This window comes from Pogoniulus pusillus, chromosome 39 (genome assembly GCF_015220805.1).
Source record: "Pogoniulus pusillus isolate bPogPus1 chromosome 39, bPogPus1.pri, whole genome shotgun sequence".
NCBI lineage: Eukaryota > Metazoa > Chordata > Aves > Piciformes > Lybiidae > Pogoniulus > Pogoniulus pusillus.
In genome coordinates, this window is record NC_087302.1 from 8458960 (window position 1) to 8483431 (window position 24472).

A 24472-nucleotide genomic window follows, 5' to 3' on the forward strand; every position below is an offset into this window, starting at 1 on the left:
CCCTCTGGAACTGGGGAGCCCAGAACTGGGCACAAAGCTCTAGGTGAGGCCTCCCCAGCAGAGGCAGGACCAGGCCCTGGGTTTGCCCTGTGGCTGTGGAGTGCCCAGCACTGGCATCCTGCTGCTGCAGCAGGTCAGCAGCCCACACCTCTGTGCTTTGCTGGAGCTCATCCTGCCGGGTGCTGGCTGGGCTGTACTGCAGGTGTTAGCTGGAGCAGTCCCATTGTCCTGTCAGGAGTGGTGCTGGGCCCAGGGCCGTGCCCTCTGCAGCAGCTGCTCCATGGGCAGCGGCAGGCAGAGGTGCCCAGGCTGGCAGCAGGGTGACTGCAGCTGCTGCGGGGCCAGGGAGGCAACCCTGGAGCGCTGGAAGGGGAGAGCAGCCGCGGCTGGCACCAAAGCTGTGCTAATTAGGAGCTAATTAGGGGCACAAAGATACTCTCCCCTTCGGCTAGCCCGCGGGCTGCAGCCTTGGTGCCGGTATCGAACCCCTGCCTGTCTGGGGCAGAGTGGGCACAGCGGGCACAGTGGGCACGCCGGCGCCAGGGAGAGTGGGGGCTGAGGCAGGGCTGCCTGGCTCACAGCTCCAGGTGACCTCAGCACCACCAAGCCTCGTCCTGACCTCTGCAGCGAACTTCTCATGTTCAAGGACTGAATTTGTATCTGCGGCAGAGGGGGAACAAAACCGTGCCCGAGGGCTGCCGCTGCCCGCAGAGCCTGCCCCGGGAGGGCCTCCCACCGGGCAGCAGAACCTGCCAGGGGAGCTGCCGCCGCCCCCAGGGTGCTGTGCCCAGCCTGTCCCCTCCTGCAGAGGCACCAACCGGGCAGGGCTTTCCCCTTCCCACCTCTGAGGCATTTGGAGGACGTTTTGGATGCGGTTTCACTCTGCACTCTCCCCAGCCGGGCAGCGGTGCCAGGTGGGAGCTGCAGCCCTGGCACAGTGACGCCAGGACAGCCACGCCCTGGAACCTCACCCACTCACCGCGAGAGCTCTGCTGAAGTGTCCTCGCTGCTGGAGGCAGCTCTGGGCCCTTGGCTGGGGCAAAGCAGGAGCTGCAGTGCCCCAGGGAGCACAGGGGCCCGGGACACCTTTCTGAGCTGTTTGATGTGGATGTGGCCCAGCTGCACCCTGCGAGCCCAGCCCTGTGCCCAGCTCCTCACAACCCGAGGGTGTTTTCCTCTGCTGTTGCTGTTTTGGATGCCAGAAGTTGCTCTGGAGCCAGGATGAGAGGCTGGAATGTGGCCCCCGGGAGGTCACCATGCGGTGACCCAGGGCAGGCAACCTCCGTCAGAGAGGAGCTCAGCAGAGGCTCCGATGTGCTCCTGCGGCGGCACAGCCCCAGGGAGCCGCTGCCTGCCAGGAGCTGGGCAAGGGCAAGACGAGCTCGGAGCCAGACAAAGTTTCCACAACCCACGGAGGTCTCCTCGCGTGGCACAATCAGCTCAGAGCCCCCCGGGGGCTTTCCATCACCTACCCCGGGGAGTTGCTGCTCCGAGGACAGGGCAGAGCTCTGCTGCCCTGCTGGCAGCTCCGAGCAGGGAGGTGAGGGCAGGGCATGCACAACCCCCCCTGCAGCACCTACCTGGAGGCCTCTCACCCAAGGCTGGGGGAGGTCAGGGGGAGGTCCCGGGGCAGGGCTTGCTGCAGGCAGGGCTGTGCTGTGGAGGTGCCTCCGGACAGGACTCGCTGCCCTGCTGCTGCTCCTCCAGCTCACCTTGGTGCTTGCGGACTGGCTGAGTGCCCTGTGCCCCAAGAGCAAGGCAGAGCATCAGCTGCCATGCCAGCAGCAGGCAGCAACAGTGCACCTGAAGGGCTGAAGGGGCAGCAGAAGCAGAAAGGTAAAGGGCAGATTTCGTCTGGGGCTCCTTGCTGGGCCACGGTTGCTGTTCTGGCACAAAGGGGCTGTGGTAGCTTCAGCTGCCCACCCTTGGAGGATGCATTCACAGGCACCTGCTGCCTTGTGGGGAGGGGATGTTGGCAGCTCTGGCACAATGCAAAGCTGTAAGGAGAGCAGGGCAGGGGGGTGAGGAACCCAGAGCAGCCCTTCCTGCTGAGTGAAGCCTGGCATGGGACTGGGCTCTCAGGACATGGCAGAAAGCACCATGGCAGCTTGGGTGAAAGCAGCCTCTGGCACAGGTAACTACAGCTGAGTGAAGGCACCTCCCAGCCTGAGATTTCAGCTGTAGCTTAGCAACCTGGGCTGGGTGAAAGCAGCTGAGCAGGGCTGGGGGCTCAGGAGAGGCTCAGCCTTGCCCTCCCCTTTGTTCCCTCAGCTCAACACCAGAGCCAGCTGCCGACTCCCATGGCAGCCACGGAGCCTCCCCACTTCTGTGCTGCTGAAACCTTCCCCTTTGCCACCCAGCCCTGCACTGAGCAACTCTCAGAACGTCTGCAGGCAGCCCCCAGTGAGTCAGCCACGGCAGTTACACAATGGTGATTCAGGACTCCTCCAGCTGCTGCAGGAGCAGCTCTGAAGGTGAACCTCCTGGTACCACATCTTGAGTCACTGACAGGTGAGACTCTCAGATGGTTCAAGATGTCCTTGCTCACTGCAGCTTGAAAGATCTCTTCCCACCCAGGCTGGGCTGACTCAAGAGAAGAGCTCCTAACAACAGCCCAGCCCTGGAACTGGATCAGCTTTCAGCTCCCTTCTGACCCAAACCACCCTGAGCTTTTGTGGGCCCCAGGATTCCTGAGCACCCTGCTGCAGAGAGGTTTCCTTTCCCAGCACAGAAGGCAGCAGCCAAGCTGCCTGCTCCCACCCACACTGCATCAGCCCAGACACTCCCAGAGCAACCAAACACTTGAGGCTGTTGCACAAGGAGCCAGGTTGGCCCCAGCAGGCTGTCCCTGTCCCATGCAGGCTGTCCCCACACAGGCTGTCCCTGTCCCATGCAGGCTGTCCCCACACAGGCTGTCATGCAATCCTCAGGCCATCTTCTGCCTTATTCTTGGAAACCAGGAGCTCCTCCAGGGCAGGATCCACTTGATCTGCACAAGCCAAAGCACTTGGAACAACCTGTGACTCCAGAAGAAAAGAGAAGGGCAAAACAGCCTCTTGGTAACAAATTTATTTCATAGATTGGCTTACAGAGCTAAAGTGAACATAGAAACAGCACCAAGCTGGTGAAGAGTCTGCTACAAACCCAAGTTTAACGAATACAAAAGAGAAGGCTGCAGGGCCTGGCTCTGCACTGCTGGGTTTGGACGGTTCAGAAGGCAACCCAAACCCCACAGCTGCTCCAGAGAGGCTCAGGACTGCAGATGCCAGGGTTGGCACGGCTTTGTGTGGCAGCAGGGGTGACCCTGGAGCACCTGGAGGATCCCAGGCTGCCTGAGCTCTGGCCCCTGCTTGCCAGCAGTGGCAGGAGCTTGTAGGTGGTCAGAAGAGAGCTGTGAGCCTCCTCTGCTCTGCTGATCCTTTGGATCAAACACAGGACCCCTGAGGCAAGTCACCTCCAGCCTCAGCTGCCACACACTGCTGCTATTCCCTCTGCAGCAAGCACTCATGTGCTGGAGAGAACAAACCTAAGTGACCAAAGAATTCCAGACAGCAGACACCACAGCTGCAGCCCCAGCAGGGACTGCTGGCTGCTCCTGGCACCTGCTGTGAGGCTGCAGCACTGCCCTGGCATCCCTGCACGGGCACTGCGTGCATGGTGCAGGTCTGCTCAGCCCCAGCAGCCTTTCCACAGCTGCTCTGCAGCAGCCCCTCTGGCTGCAGCCACCAGAAAGCGCTTGGAGCAGCTCCCCAGACCCTTTGTGTTCCACCCAGACTCCCTCCCCCTCCCCTCCCCTCCCCCTGCCAGAAATCATAAAGCACACAGACTGCAAAAAGTGTAACAGAGCCACAAGCACTCCTCCAGCCCAGCCCAGGCCAGGGGCACCTCAGGCTGCCCTCCCTTCAGGACCACCTTCACCTGACTTCCCTCCCCCTCCCCTGCTCCACGCCCAAAGGGTGAAGCTGACACAAACGTTTTGCTGCAGGGAGCACCAAGTGCCTGCATCTGACTGTGAGAGAAAACAAAACCTGCCCAAACGCCCCCGAACTGCCCTCCTGTTCCCACGGGAAGGGTTCACCTCCTTTAAACACATCCCCTGATGGACACTGCCACCAGTTGCCTCTGCAGAATCGAGCTCAGATTTGGAACACCTCAGCTCTGGCAGAGCCTCAGGCCCTCAGCAGCTGAGCTGAGCTTGGCTTTGCTTTTGTTTTCCTTCTCTCTGCAAAAGGCTGCCCTGGGCTGGCTGGGCCCTGGACGCCAGGGGCCTGCTGCAAGCTTGCTTAATTCCAGCTTCCCACCAGCTCCAGGCCATCTCCTCCCCAAGCCAACATTCATTATTGCCCTGAAAGTTTTGTTTTGTCTTTCTGTCTGTGAAGATGTTCAGGAAGAAGAGCAAACAGCTAAGTGCAATCCCCAGCCCCAGGAGACTGGGACCATACCCTGCTCTTTCCCACCACCAGAGCAGAGGCTGTCCCCTTGCAGAGGTCCTCAGCAGTGGCTGCTCAACTTCTGCTCCTCTTCAGTGCTCTGAGTCCGAGAGGTAGGAAGGCTGAGTCCATCTCCACACCAGCATGTCCTCTCCTGCCACCCTGTGGGACTCTGTCTGGATCCTGGACTCGTTGGAAGCCAGGAAGTCCACTGCTCGCTCCCACACGCGCTTCATCTTCTTCCTGCCGCACACAGCAAGGGGCAGGTCAGAGCCGAACCCTGCTGCTGCGCTCCCTGCTCCCACCGGCGGGGGCTGCTGCTCGGTGCCTCCTGTGGAACCAGGCTGCAGCCCTCCGGCCGCACCACCCACGGAGCAGTCACCTCCTGCACAGCTCAGTCTGGTAACCTGCAGCCGGCTCCAGACACCACCACTTCAGCAGAGCCTCCCCCAGAGCCTCCCCATGCCCTGCTCAGCTCCTGGAGAAGGCAGCAAGAGAACATCCTCCCCACACGAGCTGAAGGACAATCAGCTGCTCCATGGCCAAGCCAACCCAAATCCAGTCACTGTGGCAGAGGAACGAGAGCACAGCCCTGGGCCTGCCACACGCAGCCGGAGCGATGTCAAAGCCCTCTACACACCGAAGGGGCAGACACACTCCTGCTGCAGCCCTCTGCCCATGCTCTGCTGCCTCTGACTGCATTCCTCAGCAGAGCTGAGCCGAGACAGATGAGGCTGACAGCTCTGCAGGACAGCTCAGCCCCAGCTCACCTGCTCTGGGGAGGGATGAGGCTGTCCCGGACGTGGAAGATGCCAACGTAGGGGTAGCGCTCCAGGTTCCGCTCCCATTCCTTGTAGTGGTCCTGGACAACAGCTGCAGGGCAGAGGGACAAGTGTGAGCTCTGCCCAGTGCAGAGAGGGGAGCAGGGCTGTGTGCATGCAGGGACCTGCTGGCCTCTACCTATGATCTTCTTCACCATCTCATACATGGCTTGCTCCTCCTCCTCCATCTTCCGCCAGCGGTACCGCAGGAAGATGAGGATCCCCCAGAGGGTGATCAGGCCTAGGAGAACCACAGCAGAACTGAGCAGCTGCCAGATGTGCTCCTGCTGGGTGCCAGCAGTCTGACTCTGACACTGCCCCTCCCCAGAGGCAGCTTTTGCTGCCTGCCCCCAGGGCTGCTCCGAAGTGAACCCAGACAATGCCTTTTGCTCAGCAAGGCCCCGGGACTGAGCCCAGCTGCAGCAGAGCACAGGTGGCTGTGGGAAGGGCTGGCTGGAGGGGCCTCACCATGGAGGGGTTTTGCCCTCTCAGAAACCTCAGCACACCCAGAGGGATCCAAGTCCCCACGTCCCAGAGCTGTCTGTGCTGGAGGCCTCCCCCACGATAGGCACCTGGGGAGCCTGTGAAGCTTCCCTGCCCCGCAGGTAGCTGCTTGATGAGCAACTAAAGCCTGGGGCTGCTGCTCCCCATCCGGGAGCTCCAGCACTGACATGCCCCAGTCCAGCACCAGCCACATAACTTCAGTGCCCCAGGCCCTCCAGCAGCAGTCACCACCCCTCTCACCCCTCCCTTGCCTGGCTGCCACCTGTGGCTCTGTGACTTACACCAGAAGAAGAGGAAGAGGTTGGTGATGGCAGTGAGCACAGCGCGGCGGAAGCGGCAGCCCAGCCCCATCTGAGGGTGAGCTGACTCCAGGCAGAACACCTCCTCCACTCTGCTCACTGCTTCCGAGGGGTCTCTGCTTCTCAGCCTGGTGGGGAGAGGCAGAGAACCCTCAGTGAGGCGAGCAGACAGCCCAGCTGCAGGCCTTAACCAGGGCAGGGAGAACAGACAGGCTGCAGACGCAGCAGCTCCTCCTGTGGAGCACACAGCCCCACGGCTGCCCCGGGTCGTGCCAGGGCTGTCTGCTTAGCACGGCATGGATGTGGCTTCAGAGCAGGCAGCAGGGCTGCAGCTGCCACTGGCAAGCTGCAGTCTGCCTCTGCAGTCTCTCTGACAGCATCTCTCAGCGGGCAGAAGATTCAACTTTAAATTGGATTGCAGCTCCCAGCACAGAGCAGTGGAAATGCTCCGAGTCACTGGGCAGCAGCTGCAGGCAGAGCAGAGGAGGCAGCCTGGGCCTGCCCGTGGAGGCTGTGCTGCTCTCAGCACAGGAGCAGCAGCAGCTTAGCCAGCAGAGTGGCACCCAGCAGCTGGCTCTGCAGGAGGGCAGCCTCCCCTCCCCGGGCATCCATGGCCAAGCCCATCCCAGGAGCTCTGCTCCACGCCTGCTGGGCACCCCCTGCACACAGCTGCCCTCACTGCTCCTTGCCAGCAGGGACCAAGTGCCCCAGGGAAGGGCTACCAGGTTCAGAGGGGCTGGGACAAAGGGATTTGATTTAGTTAAGCTGCTCCTTGGTGCTGTGCTGGCAGTGAGCAAGGGCCAGACAAAGCTCTCCACTTAGCAGTGCTCAGCTCACAGACTGCTGCCAGCCTGAGTGTGGTCACTGAACTCCCCTCTCTGTGGAGCTGTTCCCTACCTCCCCTGCTCTTATTTACAGCCCAAATTCCAGGAACAGAAGTAGAAGCTGCAGCAGAACTGCTCAGTGCAGAGCTCATTCTGAGCTCTGCCTCTCAGACCAGCACCTAGCAGAAGGACCTCACACAGCATCTGCTGCAGCTGCCAGCCCAGGAGCTCCAAGCAGCCTGGAGATTCACTCTGCACAGCAGGGCAGCTCCTCTGGCCAACAGCTGGCAGAGCTGCTGACGTGGGAAGATAAACTGGCAGTGAGAGTGGTGAGACACTGGAAGAGGCTGCCCAGGGAGGTTGTGGATGCTTCCTGCTGGAGGTGTTCAAGGCCTCCCAACTCCTAACATTCCATGATTTTCAGTGTGGGGGCCACGGGCAGGGCACCGGGGCCACGGGCAGGGCACCGGGGCCACGGGCAGGGCACCGGGGCCACGGGCAGGGCACCGGGGCCACGGGCAGGGCACCGGGGCCACCCCTTCTCAAGCCTGCAGAAGCACAACAGCAGCACTGACGCAGATCTGTGCCTCCGGTGGCAGACAGAACAGCCATGAGCAGCACAGGGGCTGAGCTCAGCTGCCACTTGGTGCTGCACTGCCCAGCTGGAGGCCTGCCCAGCAAGAACTGGCAAAGCCAACCCAGAGCAGCTGAAGCCTAAGGAGGTGCCAGAGCACAGCACAGGGGTTGGCAAACCACACATCAGCCAGCAGCAGGAAATGGAGCCTGGACTCTGGGCTCCCACTCACCAGATTCCCAAATCCTTGTTGCTGTTCAGGATCCAGTGCAGGGCAGCCTCAAACTTCTGTGGGGAACTGCCAGTGATGTTCTGTTCAGGAGAGGGCAGAGGATCAGCTCTGTGCTCACAGCACCAAATACCACTGGCCCACCACAGCAGTGGGAGAACTCATCCTGCAGGGCCTCTCCCTGGCTAATTCTTATCATAGTGCTGCAAACCGCAGAGAGGAGGAGGAGGTCTGGAGGTCTGTCTGGGCTGGAGCCTGCTGCCTGCAGCAGCTGATGCAGGAAGCACTCAGAGGGACCTCACTGGCCCTGGCTGCTAAGGCAAACCACTCAGCACAACAGCGCCCCCCAGCACGCCCCCACCAAAGCCAGGTGCTGCCAGGGCACACAGGCTGCCTCCTGCCACGGGGGACTAGAGACAAATCCCTCCCCCTGCCCTCCACCCAGGGCAGTTCCTGCCTGCAGAAGGGTGATGGCTGGGGAAGAAGAACAAAGCATTAAGGCAGAGCCTGGGTCAGAGCAGGAGGAGATTACTTCCCAAGGAGCTGCTGGGAACAGGACTGGCCAAAGGGGAACTAAAGAGATGGAAAAGAAAGGAAAGGGAGTGAAACTTCCTCACCTGTAGTAGCTGTCCCTCACCTTTACTATCTGTCAGTCACTGCCCCCTTAGGGCCCGAGCAGAGGCTGCTGGCAGCCTACTCACCATCAGGTGCTCCTTGGCTTCATTAACCCAGATGCATTTGCTCTTCAGATTCTCTGGGTTTCCACACTCGAAATTCCCTGGGGAAAAAGAGCCCCCCAGGAAGAATGATCTCCAGGAGAGGCCTCAGACAGCTCAGAGATCCCCTGGGCCTCCTGGAAATGCCATCCCTTCAAACCTGACAGAGCTGTGGGCACAGTGGCTGCAAGGGAAGATTGGTGCTGCAGGCAGATGAGATTAGAGCCACTGCAGAGAGCTTGCCTGGAGGCAGCACTGCTCAGCTCCAGCCCTGAGCTGCCAGGCAGAGAGATGGAAGAGCCCTGCCCAGGGCACAGCCACACCCTGGCACAGCACACAGCCACCCCCTGCCCCCTGGGCACACCACATAGCCACCCCTGCCCCCTGGCACAGCACACAGCCACCCCCCCTGAGCTGCTGCCCTGCAGAGGGGCTGCTGCCAACAGGTACCCAACCCCACGGGGCTGCAGCTGGTGCTGAGCACTCAGAGGATCATTAAGGAGATCTCAGCCAAGCCTCTGACCAACACCTCCCTGCCCACTCAGCCATGTGCCCAGGTGCCACATCTACTCAGTTTGGGAGCACCTCCAGGGGCAGGGATGCCACCACCTGCCTGGGCAGCCTGTGCCAGTCCCTGGCCACTCCTGTAGTCCAGAAATTCCTCTTAATGTCCAACCCAACCCTTCCCTGCCACAACCTGAGGCCGTTTCCTCTTGTCCTAAGTTGGTACTTGGGAGCAGAGGCCAAGCCCAACCTCACTCCAGTCTCCTCTCAGGGAGATGTAAGAGCAATGAGGTCTCCTCTCGGCCTCCTCTTCTTCAGGCCAACCAACCCCAGCTCCCTCAGCCTCTCCTCACCACACCTGCTCTCCAAACCCTCCACCAGCTTCCTTGCCCTTCTTTGAACCCACTGCAACACCTCAGTGTCCTTATGCTGTGGTGCCCCAGACTGGACACAGCACTGGAGTGCTCCTGAGGAGCCCAAGCCTCAGCTCCAGCTTCCACCAGGGCAGAGAAACACTGCTGAGGAGCTCAATCTCCTCCCTGCTTCACAAAGTGGACTAAAGAGAGGTGCTGAGCACTGTGCCAGGCTGGGGAGCACTCAGCAGCATCCAAGTCTGGCTGGAGAAGATTCAGAAGTCCTGTGGAGCTGAAGTGTCTGAAAGCTGCACAAGAGCTGCAGGAGCTGCAAGCCCTTGAGGGCTGAGATGCAGGACATGGAGCTTCAGCTCTGTTACTGAGGGACACTGCTCTGCACCATGCTGAATGAGGTCCTGCTCCTGCCCTGAGCTCCCTGCACCCTTCTCCACCACAGCTTGCTGGGTGTGGGCCAGATCTGCTCATCCACAGGAGACAGAGACTGAGCCACCAGGCTGGGTGAGCTCCTCAGTGAGGAGGGAGACAGAGGAGGAGGAGGAGGCACTCACAGCAGCTGCCACATCTCAGCACCACAGGAAACTTCTGGAGTCACTTTAACTTTATTTGCTGAGAACACATCAGCCCCTGCCTACTGCCTCTGAGTGGCCTGAAGACATCCTCAAGATCCTGGTAGAAGAGCCATAAAGCTGAACATTTCTGCCTCCAGCTCCCGAGAGCTCAGGAGCAAACGAGGAGCACTCCACAGGAGCACAGGCACTGGAGCACATGGGCTGAGCACCACTGCAGAGCAAACCCAGCTCGGGCTCCTGCTGCCTTCTCACAGCTCTTCAGCTGGAACTGACTGTTCCCCACACCCCTCTGCCCAGAGTGAGGTTAAAGATGCCCAAAGAGCTGGGAGGCAGCTTGCTGACTGCTCCTGAGGGCTCCAGAAAGACAAGTGGAACTCACCAGCTTGCACAGACAGGTAGTTATAGAGCTCGTGCAGCATGTTCATCGTCGTGTCCCTCTGCTTGGCTTGGCAGAACTGCAGGGCAGGAACAGGTAACGAACATGAGCAGACTGGCAGGGACAGGGCAGTGCTCAGAGCAGCTGAAAGCACCCAAACCAGGCAGCAGCAGCAGGGCTTGGCTCAGTCACGCAAGTTCATGTTCAAATCCAACACACAGGCAGCAGAAGTCTCCAGCTCCTGAGTCACAACCAAGCTGGGACACCCCTGAAAGTGTCACTGACTGCCACAGCCCAGCCTGAGCCACCAGACACCCTCTGACCAACCACAGCTGGAGTCTCTGCCTCCAGAACACAGAGCAGCTCAGCTTGGAAGGGACCTCACAGCTCAGTTGCTCCAACCCCCACATCAGGCAGGGACCTCTCAGCTGCTCAGGGCCTCGTCCAGCCTGGCCTTGCACACCCCCAGGCAGGAGCCAGCCACAGCCTCCCTGGGCAGCCTGTGCCAGTCTCAGCACCCTCACGCTGCAGAGCTTCTTCCTCAGCTCCACTCTGACCCTGCTCTGCCTCAGCTCCAAACCATTGCCCTTGGCCTGGCTCAGACTCCCTCAGCCAAAGTCTCTCTGCAGCCTTCCTGCAGGAGCCCTTCAGGCACCAGAAGGCAACATCAGAGGCAGTTAAGCAGAACTCTGGATCCGGCATGGAATTTTCTCTCTCCTAACACAGGATGACAGAAGAAAGGAAGCTGCACAGACACCTTCTGAGGTAGCTGAGGGAAGAGGCTGGGTTCAGCCTTGGCCTATTAAAGCAGGGCACAGCTTTACTGCAACCCAACAGCACTTCTGCTACAGCTGGCAACATGGATTCCCACCGGGGGAAATGTACACACCCACCCCCACCTGCCCTGCTCGCCCACCCTTTCTTCCCCCTTTCCTGAAGGGATCATTCCACAGTGCAGCAGCTCTGGTGGAAGTCAGCTGCAACAGTGAGGGTGAGACTGCCCCAAAGCACAAAGTGGTGCTCACCTTATCTGTGCTCTGGTCACAATCCACAGGCAGGAGGTTGACTGCAAGAGAGAAGGTGAGGCTGAGTCAGCAGGCTGCAAGGCTCTGATGGACAAAGCTCTCCCTCAAGCCTGTCCCTGGCCACCTTCAGCTCACCCCCAGGACCCTGCCATGCCAATGCTGCATCCCAAGCACCACTGCAAGCCAGCAAATGAAATGGGCACAAGCAGTGAGCCCTGCTCAGCTGGCAAGGCCAAAGAGGGGGCTGAGGTTTTAATAGCTCCTTGTAATGAGCTGTTTCATGCTCCTCTGCCAGCTGCTGCTCTGCAATGCTTCTACGGCCCAGTAATGGCATTCCCTGCACGCCATGGCCACTGGAAGCACCAGGGTGAGAAGGAGGATTTAAATCAGGTCTCCTCAAGGCAAAGGCAGAGGATTTATTGGAGCTGGAGCTGTTAGCTCTGCAGGTTATGGCCTCTGCTTTAACAGCTCCCTCCCATCCCAGGCACTGGGCACAGCCCAGGCTGCCTGCAGCATTCCCTTGCACTCCTAACTTCCTGAGGATTTCCAGAGCTGGCAGCTGTGCTGCAGGGGTTTGTGCTGGCAGCAGAAACTCAGGCAGTCCCTGGCAGCGAGGGGGCAGGAAGCAGCTTCCCCAGCCCCTGAGAGTGCCCAAGCACCTCCAGCCACAGTGTGCCACGCTGCAGGCTCTGCACCTTCCCAGCTGCTCCCCAGCCCCTCTTCAGCTCACACCATGAGGTGACTCCGTCTCCACCTGCTCTGGCTGGGCACAGCTGCTCTGCCGAGCAGGGCAGCTCCTGCCCGCTCCCCGTGGGGCTCTGCCGCAGCACCACTCAGCCACTGCAGCCACGGAGGGCCAAGGTCAGAAACGCACAAGGGGCAGCTGCAGAGCCACGATGTGAGCCAAGGGACAGCCCCGAGCCCCATCCCTGGCCCAGCAGGGGCCTCGCTCTCCATAAAGCCCAGGGCTGCCCAGCACCGCAGGCCAAACTCACTGCACACAGAGATAAGCACAGCCTTGGCCTGCTCTCCCTGCCCAGCAAGGCCGCCAGGGGAGATGGCAATGAGGACAGAAGCAGATGTCAAGGCACAGCAGTAGGAGAGAGCAGTGAGATGGCAGCGGCAGCAGCAAGGGGGGGCAGGGGCGGCGCACGTACAGCTCTCCTCGCTCCGGTCCAGCCAGCCGGAGCCCAGCATCTTCACCACCAGGATGCCCACGAAAATCAGCAGCAGCACGAAGCTGGCGAGGAAGAGGAACTGGGAGAGGTAGTGCTCGAAGCCCTTGGCCTTGCCTCCTGCCTGCTGCCCGGGAGCTGACCGCAGCAGGTGCGGGCGCAGAGTCACCCCCGGCCCCGCGCCCGGCCCCTGCCACCAGCTCCCCGCCGCCGGCCCCGGCTCTCGCCTCGCCCTCCACGGGAGCCGCCGCATCAGGCCTGCCCCCCAGCCGCTGGGCTGCAGCTCCCTGTCCGCCTCCTTCCTAACGCCCGCGGCCAAACCTTCCTTCCCTCTGCCGAAGGGGCGAGTGTGGCCTCCCGGCGCCGCCGCGGTGCCCCAGGGGGTGCTGCCTGCCGCTTCGCCCTCCCGCCCCCACCAGCTGCCGGAGAGTCCTTTCCTCTGCTCTGCTGCCTCCCACCGTGCCCGGGAGCTCTGCCCCCCACTTCCAACCCCGGACGTGCCCCAATAGCTCCTGCCCTTCAGGCCCCCACTCTCTTCACTGGTGATGGGTCTGGAGCTGAGCCCCCCGCTCCTGCCCGCGGAGCTGCCCCAGGCGGGGGTGGAGCTCAGCCCCTCGACCCCATCCAGGGGTGCCCCCGACCCGCCCACGCCGCGGAGCCCCCCACTTCTCTCTACAGATCGGCCCCACGGGGATGTGGAGTTTGACTCCCGAAAGCTGTCCAGGGATGGCCTCACCCCGCTGCTGAGCCCCCCACTTCTCTCTGCCGAGCTGCTCCACTGCTCCGCGCCGAGCTCCTCGCCCCTCTCTGCGGACAGGTACCACTGGGACCCTGTGCCTGCCCCGCGAAACCCAAGCGGGGCTGCCCCCAGCCCAGCGCCGAGCCCTCTGCTGCCCTGCGCAGCGCTGTCCCACTGCGCTGTGGGGCTCAGCCCTTCCCCCAGCCCCCCGCTGCTCTGTACAGAAGTGTCCCACTGGGAGGGGGAGCTCAGCCCCCCAAGCCCGCCCACGGATGGCCCCAGCCCGTCCCTGGGCCCTCCGCTTCTCTCTACCGACGTCTCCCACTGCGCCGAGGTACTGAGCCCCGCGACGCTGTCCCGGGACAGACCTGCCCCGGCCCCGGCCCCGGCGCCGAACCCTGCGCTGCGGCCCGGGGGAGACCCCCGGGAGCCCTCCCAGCCCCGCCTGCCGCCGTCTCCCGACGTGCCCCAGCGGGACGCGGGCAGCTGCCCCCTTTCCTCCTCTTCCTCCTCCTCCTCATCCTCCTCCTCGCTGTCGCGGCTGGCCCCGCCGTGGCCGAGGCCGAGGCCGAAGCCGGAGCGCTGCCGGGCGGGCGAGGCCTGCTGCGGCCGGGCAGGGGTGCGGGCCGGGCTCGGCGGCGCCCCGCGGCCCGTGCGCTTCGCCGCCGCTACCTCGGCCCGCAGGCAGCCCAGCTTCTTGATGTAGACCTTGCGGGTGGTGGCGGTGATGGGCCCCGGCTGGTAGCCGAGCGCCAGCAGCTCCTGCCGCAGCTCCGCGTCCGTCAGCTCCGCCATGGCCGCGCCGCGGCCCCGGGCCCGCCGGAAGTGCGCACGGCCGCGACCCACGGCCGCCATCTTGGGAGCGGCGCCGCCATGCTGGGGAGGTCGAGGGACGCCGCTCGGCGCCGCCATGCTGGGGAGGTCGAGGGACGCCGCTCGGCGCCGCCATGCTCGGGGGTTCGGGGCCTGTCCCGGAGGGAGCGGCGAGCGGGAGCCGCTGCGCTTCTCGGGGAGAGAAGCGGAGAGAAACGGAGGGAGCAAAGCGCGGCACAAGCAGCCGCACACCGGGGGCTGGCCAGCGTCGGCAGCCGTCGTTGCGGGGAGCCCTGCGCAGGAGCAGGCGCCGCGGGGGCTGAGCAGCGCTGCCCTCCCCGGCGGTGAGCAGGCAGCAGCGGGAGCGGAGCCTTTCCCTGCCGCCTGCCCTGCTCCGCACACGGCTCCCGCAGCCCGCTCAGCGCCGCCAGGCTCCCTTCGGGCAGCTGGCAGCTGTTGGGCAGGCTGGACCCAGCCCGGGTCGGGCGGTGGAGGCAGAGGAGAGCCCTGCAGAGCCCCCCGGGTGGATCCCCACATGGAATCCTCTGCAGCGCCAGCACCATGGGGGGAAACAGCCCAGGAGACAAATCCCAGAGGCTCTTCTTCACTTCCTTTCTTGCTGTCGCTGGCAAACTTTCCCTCCTGGACGGCGCAGGAGAGCTGCCAGGCTGGGGAGCCTCTGGGTGCAGGCTGGGCAGGACCTGCTGGGGACACAGCCCTGCCCGCGGCCAGGAGCAGCCTGCCCGCGGGGGGACGTCCTCGGCTTGCTGTGCAGGGCAACATTAAACCTAGTCTGAGGGCTTGGACCTTTCAGGAGTGCCAAGGCAGGGGCCCCTGGCTCTGAAGCAGAGCTGTGGCTGCGGTGTGCACCTGCAGCAGCTCTCCAGTGCCTTCCACGCAGGATCTCCCACGGGTATCACAGCTCTGCAGCCTGGTTTGCACTGCTCAGCTCCTGCAGCCCAGCAGCTGCTCCACTGCCAGCCCAGTTCCTGCTGTCCAGAGTCGTTTCCAGTGGCTCCACAGCCCTACCTGCCTCAGCAGCCGTCCCTCCAAACTGGGAGCTACCCTGAGCTGGGCAGGCCCTGGTCTGAGACTGTGCCGTTGAATCCGGTGGCAAAGCTGGGATCCACCCCCGGTGGGTGCTGCGTTAGGCACCGGGGCTGGCTGGCAGCAGGCAGTGTCCCGAGGAGCCTCCCCCCGGCACAGGCACAGCTCCCGAGCTGGGCACGGGGTCTGTGCAGGCTGGGAGGACAAAGCTGGGTTGCAGTTGGATGTATCCACACCCCCAGCGCTGAGCTCATCCCTCCTCACCTTACATCTGCTGGGTTTGCTGCTGCCAGCGAGAGAGGAGCGCTAAAGCGAGCCCAGGCTGGGCGCGGAGCAGCAGCAGCGGCAGCGGCAGCGCAGCGAACCCCCCCGGCGGCAGCGCAGCGAACCCCCAGGGCGGCAGAGCAGAGAACCCCCCCGGCGGCAGAGCAGCGAACCCCCCCGGCGGCAGAGCAGAGAACCCCCCCGGCGGCAGCGCAGCGAACCCCCCCGGCGGCAGCGCAGCGAACCCCCCGGGCGGCAGAGCAGCGAACCCCCCCGGCGGCAGAGCAGCGAACCCCCCCGGCGGCAGAGCAGCGAACCCCCCCGGCGGCAGCTCCTCGCTGTGGTCCTCGGCACGGAGCGGCCTGGGCAGGGCAGAGGGGCTCGGAGCAGAGCTGCTGCTGGCTGCCAGCAGGAGCCCCTCCTGCACCCTGCTACAAGAGGGCCATGGAAGGGCTGGAAGGTGCCCAGAGCAGGGCCAGGAGGATGAGCGGAGGGCTGGAGCTGCTGTGCTGCGAGGGGAGGCTGAGGCAGTTGGGGCTGCGCAGTCTGGAGTGGAGAAGGCTCCCAGGTGACCTTATTCTGGCCTTGCAGTGTCTGAAGGGGGCTACAGGAGAGCTGGGGAGGGACTCTTCAGGCTGTCAGGGAGTGACAGGACTGGGGGGGATGGAGCAAAGCTGGAGGTGGGGAGAGTCAGCCTGGATGTGAGGAAGAAGTTCCTCAGCATGAGGGTGGTGAGAGCCTGGCACAGGTTGCCCATGGAGGTTGCCTCATCCCGGGAGGTGTTTAAGGCCAGGCTGGATGAGGCTCTGAGCAACCTGACCTAGTGTGAGGTGTCCCTGCCCATGGAGCAGGGGGGTTGGGACTGGCTGCTCCTTGTGGTCCCTGCCAGCCCGGGCTGGTTCTGTGACTCTATCCAGAGCCCGCTCAGGTCCCCCCCAGCGTTCATCCTGCACTGGTGTCAGCAGTTCAGCCAGGGGAGCCAGGAGGCTTTAGCCTCCCTTCCCCTCCTGGCCAGAAGGGAGGGTTCAGCCTTGTTGGCCTGTGGGGATTGTTCCAGCTGCAGGAGCGCAGGCACCAGCGCCGCGGTTAGCTACACTGCACGGGGCATGGCCTCAGCCCGGGGCTCTGCTGCCGAGCCCTTACAGACTCCCTTTGTGTAAGTGGAGTCCTTTGGCTGTCGCCTTCCCTTCCGCAGAGATCAGTCAGTGAGAGGAGAGAGCAGGGGACAGGAGAGGCCTGGGATTTGTCAGTCACTGTCTTGGGCTTTGTAGATGTTTCTCCCTCCTCGGCTCCCCGGCTGGGAGGCAAACTGAGTGCAGTCAAAGCAGGACAGCTCCTGGGGGGCTCCTGAGGACCCTCTGGATATTTAATCAAAGGCAAATAAGGCAAAGATCCAGAGATAACAGCTGGGGAGATCCAACTCCACCACTGCCCCTGGTCCCTCCTGGTGCCCTCCCCATGGGCTAGGACAGAGCCCAGGGCACCCTGAGGAGCAGCTCCTGGCTGCCACTGTGCTGAGTCCCTCTGCAAGCAGGGAGGTGCCCAGGCCTGAGCTGCCTCACAGCTGTCACTTGTGTGAGAAACTGCTGGAAACTACACCCTGAAACTGAGAACCTTTGGGGAGGAGGAGGAGTGGGGAAGTGGGAAGCAGAGGCGAGGAACACTGCTGGGAGGTGTTGAGTGCTGCTGAGAGTCAGATCAGCTGCGGGCACCGAGAGCAGCCTCGGAGAGGCAATAACCTTCCCAGCAGAGTGCACAGCAGAGCAAGTGGCCCTGTGGGGACTCAGTACAGTGAGCAAGCAGGGCTGTGCTCCAGGTCCCTCCCCAGCCTTGCTGCCCTGCTCTGGGCACCTTCCAGCACCTCAGCATCTCTCTGCAATGGAGGAACCCACAACTGGACACAGCACTCAAGGTATGGCCTGAGCAGTGCTGAGCACAGGGGCAGCAGAACCTCCCTTGTCCTGCTGCCCACACTGCTCCTGAGCCAGCTCAGGATGCCATTGGCTCTGCTGCCCACCTGGGCACTGCTGCCTCCTCTTCAGCTCCTCTCTCCCAGCACCCCCAGCTCCCTCTCTGCCTGGCTGCTCTCAGCCACTCTGGCCCCAGCCTGTAGTGCTGCTTGGGGTTGCTGTGGCCAAAGTGCAGAACCCTGCACTTGGCCTTGTTCAGTCTCATCCCCTTGGCCTCTGCCCACCCATGCAGCCTGGCCAGGTCCCCCTGCAGGGCTCTGCTACCCTCCAACAGCTCCACACTGCTCCTAGCTTGGTGCCAGCTGCAAACTCACTGCTGCTGGACTCAGTGTCCTGCTCCAGATCAATAAAGACATTGAACAGGACTGTGCCCAGCACTGATCCCTAGGGCACACCACTGGTGCCAGCTGCCAGCTGCATGTGGCACCATTCACCACCACTCTCTGGGCCCAGCCCTCCAGCCAGTTCTTGACCCGTTTCAGAGTGACTCTGCCCAAGCCAGGAGTTGCCAGCTGTGCCAGGGGCTGCCAGCTGTGCCAGGAGCTGCTTGTGGCAGATGGTGCCAAAGGCCTTGCTGCAGTCCAGGCAGACTCCATCCAGACAAAGCCAATGTCCCTGTCCTGGCACTGCCAGCCCTTGCCTAAAGTCCCTCCCCAGCTCTCCTGGAGCCCCCTCAGGTACTGGAATGCTGCTCTAAAGTCTCCCTGGAGCCTTCTCTTGCCAGGCTGAACAGCCTCAGCTCTCTCTTCAAAGGGGCTTCAGCCTTTGGATCATCTCTGTGCCTCCTCTGTGTGCTCTGAAGGGGAAGGGCAGCTCTGGGAGGCTGATTTCACCTCTCTGCACCGAGAGGACCCTCAGCCAGTAGCAGAGGTGTAGCTGCCAGGGCTGTGTGTGGGTCTCCACCACCTCCTCCAGGGAGGCTGAAGGATGCCTGTGAGTGGAGAGGTGCTGGAAGTGAGGTCTGCCTGCAGTGCCCAGGTGGTGCAGGGGGAGTTGACTGCAGCTGTGTTTGAGGAGATGCAGTCTCTGAGCCTCCTGCCTGCCACCTGTCAGCAGGATTAGTACCACATCAAAAGCAGAAACCTTCTCCTGTCTGCACATCCCAGAGGTGACAACCATCTGGAGGATGCTTAATTGTTACAACAAAAGAGCCATCGTGGGGAGGCTGCAGCAAGGCAGGCAGGGAGGCAGCAGCTGCAGGTGGCAACCACACAGCCCTGCTGCTCCTGCGAGGGACCAGGCCCTGCCCTTCTGCTCTCACATCCTGAAAGCTGTCCCTGGCCTCTCCCATAGCCACTTTGGGCTGAGGGAGGGACAGTGTCACAGAGTGGCTCTGCTTGGAAGGGACCTCAGAGCTCATCTGCTCCAACCCCCCCATGCCCAGGGACACCTCTCAGCCACACTCAGCTACCCAAGGCCTCATCCATCCTGGCTTTGGACACCCCCAGGCAGGAGGCAGCCACAGCCTGTGCCAGGCTCTCAGCACTCTCACACTGCAGAACTTCTTCCTCAGGTCCACTCTGCCCCTGCTCTGCCTCAGCTCCAGGCACTGGCAGCAGCTCTGAGGAGCCTTCTCCTCTGCAGGCTGCACCCCCCAGCCCCCCAGCCTGTGCTCACAGCAGAGCTGCTCCAGCCCTGGGATCACCTTTGTGGCCTCCTCTAGCCTCACTCCAGCAGCTCTGAGTCCTCACCAGCTCCTGGTGTCTCCTGTTAGAGCAGGAGGGACTGGCACGGTGGGCACGGTGGGCACTGCAGAGCTAGGGCATGAGGGAGGGCCAAAAGCCTGTCCTGGTTTCTCCAGGCTCCAGCCCTGCCAGCCCTAGAGGCCTCCTGCACGTTCTGGGGCACAAAGTCTGCAGCCTGCTGAGCACAGGCACAAGAGCCAAGTGGCCACTGCCATGTCTGAGGGCAGCGAGCCTGAGGGGCGCAGGACGGGGCTGGGGGCAGGCATTCCCCTGGCTCCTGGGCAGCTGCAGTCTCGTTTCTCCACCAGCTCACCAGAGGTAAATTTACTCTCCCAGTTGCTCCTGGGCTGAGAGCAGAAGTGTCTCAGCTGACAGTTCTCCTCTCAGCCCTCCTCCTGTAAACAGCTTTGTTCTAGAGCAGATCCCCAGACTCAGGCTCAGCCCCGCAGCACTGCCAGGGGCTCCTGTGCCCCCCAGCCTGAGCCCTGCAGCTCTGCCACCCCAGGACCCACACAGCCAGAGCAGAGCACTGCCAGCAAGGGAGGCAGAGTGCTGCTACAGGAGAGAAAACCTCCAGCCAGCTGTTCTGGTACCTCTGGGGCTCCTGTTCCTCACCCCTGGAAACCTTCCTTGGGGGACTGAAGCTTTGAGCAAAGCCTCAGTGGGTCCAGCAGAGCTGGGAAGGGCTTTTGCCAGCCTGGCTCAGGAGGGCCTGGGCTGAAGGGCTGGAGGTAGCTACCTTTGGAGTGCTTGAGCAGCAGCCCCACGTCAGAGCAGGACTCCTGCAAACATTAACTGTGCTCTTTAAATATTAAACTGCTCTCTGCAGACTGATTTAATGAAGTCTGCTCCCATGGCTCAGCTGCTCCACCTGATTGGAGCCTGAGCCTTAATTAGTTTCAGACACCTCTTGGTTTGGATGTTATTGAGAAGACATTGTCAGGGCAAACCTGAGCCCCAAATAGATTCCCCATAGCTACCAGCTGGGATTGCTCCAAAGGGCAATGGAGCTGATAAACATTCCCTGTGCACAGCCCCTGCCACTCGCATCCCTCTGCTCTGCCTGCCCAGGGGAGGGCTGCTGGCAGAGGCAGCTGTCAGGCTGCTGAGGCTCTGGCACAGGCTGCCCAGGGAGGCTGTGGCTGCCTCCTGCCTGGGGGTGTCCAAGGCCAGGCTGGATGAGGCCTTGAGCAGCTGAGTGTGGCTGAGAGGTGTGCCTGGGCATGGGGAGGTTGGAGCAGATGAGCTCTGAGCTCCCTGCCAGCCCAGGTCACTCTGTGCCCCTGTGCCTGTGGGCCTGGGTGGTGATGGAGGTGAACCAGCAGGTTGCCTCTGGCTTGTTATTGGCTGGGTGCTAGGTTGGACTGGGTGATCCTGGAGGTCCCTTCCAACCTGCTTGATTCTATGTCTTTGTGACCTCCTCCCCTGCCCACCTTCGCTGAGGAGCTTCTGCAGAGCCTTGCCCTGGCTCTGGCCTGGGGTGACTCCTCAGGCCCCGTGGCAGGGCTGTGATGGCTGCAGCTGAGGAGCCAGCAGATGGGCTGGGAAGTGACAAATTAATTACCAAGAAAGGTCACTTTTCTCAAGCACTAAACTTTCCCATGTCTCATCCCCTTTTACCTCCTGAAATGTGGCTGCCTGGCAGCTTTCCCACCCATCTGTGATGAAGCTTTCTGTGTTGGAAAGGACAGTCTGAGATAAAAAGGGAGGTGAGGATGAATCAGACCTGGCTGAGCTGAGTGCTGGTGCCCAGCTTCACCTCCTAGCTGTGCAAGAGGGACAGAGATTGTGTCCTTGGCACTGGTGAGTGCTGGGTTCAGCTTTGGGCCCCTCGCTCCCAGAAGGACACCGAGGGGCTGGAGCAGATCCAGAGAAGGACAACCAAGTGGGGGAGGGATTTGGAGAACAGGGCTGGGGAGGAGCAGCTGAGGGAGCTGGGGGGGCTCGGCCTGGAGAAGAGGAGGCTGAGAATGCAGAGCTGTGGCCCCAGCCCTGGCAGCAGCACAGGGCAGAGCTCCTCTCTTCCCCCATATCCAACGACCTCCTCGGATGGGGCTGGCACACAGGAGAGGAGAGGATATGGCTCTGTGCATGGGCAGTTTGCTCTCACAGTCCCACCAGGCCCCCAGATTGCCTCAGATTGTGCCAGGGGAGGGTTAGGTTGGAGATGGGGAAAAATTCCTTCACTGCAAGAGTGGTCAGGGACTGGCAGAGGCTGCCCAGGGAGCTGGTGGAGTGCCCGTCCCTGGAGGTGTGCAAGAAAGGTGTGGCCATGGCACCTAGGGACAGGGTTTGGTGGCCGTGGAGGTGCTGGGTTGCTGTTTGGGTGCATGACCTCAGAGCAACTCAAACCACTCTGTGATTCCATGATCCACAGCAGCCACCAGGCTGGGGAAGAGAAGTGTCCCCCAGCCCCAGCTGCCCTCCCCACCGCTCGCAGGAGGATCTCTCCCGCGCGGTGATCTCTGTATGGGCTCAGACAGGTCCAGTGCCCGGTGCAGACTCAGCTCCAAGGAGCATCTGCAGCCACTCAGCGACGTGGGGGTGGGTATGGAGGTCACTTGGGGCTGCCTGCTTTGGGAGCAGGAGCAGGAGGCTCTTTTTTCTCCCAGCCCAGCTCCATGCTCCAGCTGCTGTCTCTGCGTGGCCGCGGTTCAGATCCAGCAGGCGCCTCCGAACGCTGCTAATGAATAAAGCAGCAGTGGCAGGGCTTAGTGCAGCTTCCCAGCATCAGTGCTAGATAAATATTTGAAGAATCACAGCCTCCAACACGTGTTAATTTGCTGCATAAATATTTTAAGGGCACAGACTTCCCCCTCCCATCCCCACTCTTGCCTGGCTCCCCCTCCCTCGCCGCTGCCTGGTGTCGTTGGCCGCAGAGCTGGGCTGGGTGAGAATCGACAGCAGGGATTTAGCCTCCTTCTGCCTCCCCAAAACACTTCACCCCTCCTGCTTCTCGCAGCAAATAATCATCTTCCAGATGGGTGGGGAGTTGGCCTTGCCTTGTGTCTCTCTGTTCCTGCTCTGCCTGGGCTCCTGCAGCCAGCCCGGAGAGCAGAGGCTCTGCCTGCCAGTGGCAGAGCTCTGGGAGAGATGCAGCTTGGGCCTGGGGAAGGAGGTGAAGGTCTGGGTGCAGCAGAGGGCAGGGAGCAGCCCAGCACTCACTTTTCAGAGGCAGCAATCTCGGTTTTACCTGCAGAGGCAATGCTCTTCAGCAGCAACACCTCCAGGAGGCCCCAGACAGCAGCTCCTGGCCGCAGACTCAGCTCCAGCTCCCATTTGTGTCCTCAGCATCTCACTGAGCTCCTCTGCGTCTGCAGCACACCTGCAAGAGCTGCCCACGGGCAGGGGCTGACCGTAAAGGCATTCTCCACCCAAACCAATTCTATGATCCACAGGTTGGTGGAAGGGAGTCTCAAAGGTCATCTTGTCCCCCTCCACAGGCAGCAGGGACACCTCCAGCTGGAGCAGGCTGCCCAGGGCCGCACTGAGCCTGACCCCGAAGGTCTCCAGGGATGGAGCCTCAGCCACCTCCCTGGGCAGCCTGCTCCAGCATCTCACTTCCCTCATCTCATTCCCTGTGAGGCCTGACAAATGAGTGCTGGACTCACCAAAGCCTCTCTAGAAACCAAGTTTGAGATCACCTTGAGTGAACAGCCCAAGGCTGGGGACACCTGGAAACTCTTCCTCTTGCCTCTGTTTCTCCATGGAAGCACAGAAGAAAGGGAAGGCTCAGCTCTGGGCATGGTCTGGGTGCAGGCCAAGTGTCCCATCCCATAACCATTGTCTTGCACCTGAGTTAGAGATGGAAAAGAAAGAACATTTTGCCATCCCTTTTGACACAACTTTCTGTGCTGGCAAACCTCTGCTCTCAGGCAAGGGGAAGAGCCAAGGGGGAAATGTTCCCTGCCTGTGTTTTTCTTCATTTTCGGTCACTCCTTCGCCATCCTCTCCCCAGTCTGGGAGAAGCGAAGAGGGAAGGGAGAGGAGGTGAGAACAGAGGCTGAGCTGCATCTCATCTGTTTCCATTTTGGTTTTCAAACCCTCAGGTTCTCACTCGAAGGCTCTGCAGTATTTTTAGGCATGGCAGGAGAATGCAGCTCCTGAGCAGCGAGGGGCTGGGGCTGTGCTGCCGAGCAGATGGAGCTCCCCCTGCACCTCCCTCTGCTCTGGCTCCGGGGTGCTGCAGGCACAGGGTACCACGAGGTGCCACAGCCAGGCACAGCCCCGGCCTGGGATGAGGCTTGGTGGCAGAAAATTGTCTGGGCTGGGAAAGAGCTCCAAGGTCACCGAGTCCAACCTTCAGCCCCGCACCACCAAGGGCACCAAACCAGGTCCTGAAGTGCCATGAAGTGCCCTGTTCACACGGGAGCACCTCCAGGGTGGGGGCTCCACCACCTCCCAAGCTCAGTTCAGAACAGAGCTGCCTGCCCTGCTGCTGGGGCCTGTCCTTTGCAGCCTGAAAGAGCCTGAACTCAGCCACCACACACCCCTGGCACCCACTGCCCCCCACTGCCCCCTCAGCAAACACAAGGGATCAGGTTGCTCCCAGAGCAGCAGGAGGCTGAGGTGTGATTGTCCTGCTCAGCCACCCCCACGGTCACCGGTGCAGAAGGGGGTGGCAGCCACAGCCCCACGGCAGCCACAGCCCCACAACAACCACAGCCCCACAACAGCCACAGCCCCACAGCAGCTGCAGCCCCACAACAGCCACAGCCCCACAGCAGCTGCAGCCCCACAACAGCCACAGCCCCACAGCAGCTGCCTTGCTGAAGACAGGGAGGGAAGTGCAGTTTGCAGTTGTTGTGTTGGAGGTTCTCTGCCCAAGGGAGAGGTGCAGCACGAAGCAGCTTTGCTGAGCTCAGTGCTGCCAGCTCCCAGGAGCTTTCCTGATCCTGGTGGCTGGATCCTGCTGCCTGCCCAGGCCTTATCAGTGCCCTCAGCTGAGAGAAGTCCTCACCACACGAACCCTCTGTGGTTAATAGCAGTTTATCGGCAGCAGGGGAGAGGAGTTTGCTGCTGCTGCCTTATCTCCCCTCAGGCTTTCAAGGCACCAATTCACTCTGCAAGGCAACAAGGGAACAGGGGCAGATGCCTCCAGAGTGAAACAGAGAGCAGGCATGGAAGCCAAGGGGCTCCCCCTGGGTGCTTCTCGTGGGAGCAGCCCAGTGGAGAGTGGAGCAGCTGTACCCTGGAGCAGCAGCACCCTGGAGCAGCTGCACCCTGGAGCAACTGTACCCTGAAGCAGCAGCACCCTGGAGCAGCTGCACCCTGGAGCAGCAGCACCCTGGAGCAGCTGCACCCTGGAGCAACTGTGCCCTGGAGCAGCTGCATGTCCACCCAGGCTTGTCATGGACAATCTAACAACAGAGAGGTTTGGACCCATCCAGCCAAACCTGATTCCAGCACAGACCTCAGGGTTGATAAAATGCCCATTTAATCCAGGGGTATTTTGCTGAGGTGATGAATTGCAACCTCAGTGAGAGCTCCTCAACCACAAAGGCTTTAGAGAGCTAAGCAGTAAAGATTGAGAA

At 61.8% G+C, this 24472-nt stretch overlaps 1 protein-coding gene across 2 annotated transcripts; it reads right to left on the reverse strand.

The window, feature by feature from the left end:
• Positions 1–3054: 3054 nt before the first annotated feature.
• Positions 3055–14017, reverse strand: LEMD2 (LEM domain nuclear envelope protein 2). 2 transcript variants are annotated; one of them, XM_064173635.1, is made up of 10 exons: positions 13832–13915; positions 12403–12485; positions 11246–11286; positions 10224–10299; positions 8383–8459; positions 7685–7764; positions 6037–6182; positions 5391–5492; positions 5201–5303; positions 3055–4673 (listed from the first exon to the last, which is right to left on the reverse strand). In XM_064173635.1, exons 2-10 carry the CDS (start codon positions 12440–12442, stop codon positions 4523–4525), a joined length of 816 nt encoding a protein of 271 aa, XP_064029705.1. In that variant the 5' UTR covers positions 12443–12485; positions 13832–13915; the 3' UTR covers positions 3055–4522. The 2 variants fall into 2 exon arrangements, with proteins under 2 accessions (XP_064029705.1, XP_064029704.1); XM_064173634.1 differs by having other exon boundaries at positions 12403–14017.
• Between the last annotated feature and the right edge of the window lie 10455 nt (positions 14018–24472).

What these genes read in the sequence shown, in the direction of transcription:
- LEMD2 (XM_064173634.1), bottom strand. Translation starts at nt 14,014, where the DNA reads ATGGCGGCCGTGGGTCGCGGCCGTGCGCACTTCCGGCGGGCCCGGGGC. An exon ending in CTACCTGTCTGTGCAAGCTG is followed by an intron (nt 8,460 to 10,223) that starts GTGAGTTCCACT and finishes CTTTTTCCCCAG; the next exon opens with GGAATTTCGAGTGTGGAAAC. An exon ending in AACAAGGATTTGGGAATCTG is followed by an intron (nt 6,183 to 7,684) that starts GTGAGTGGGAGC and finishes TCTCCCCACCAG; the next exon opens with GCTGAGAAGCAGAGACCCCT.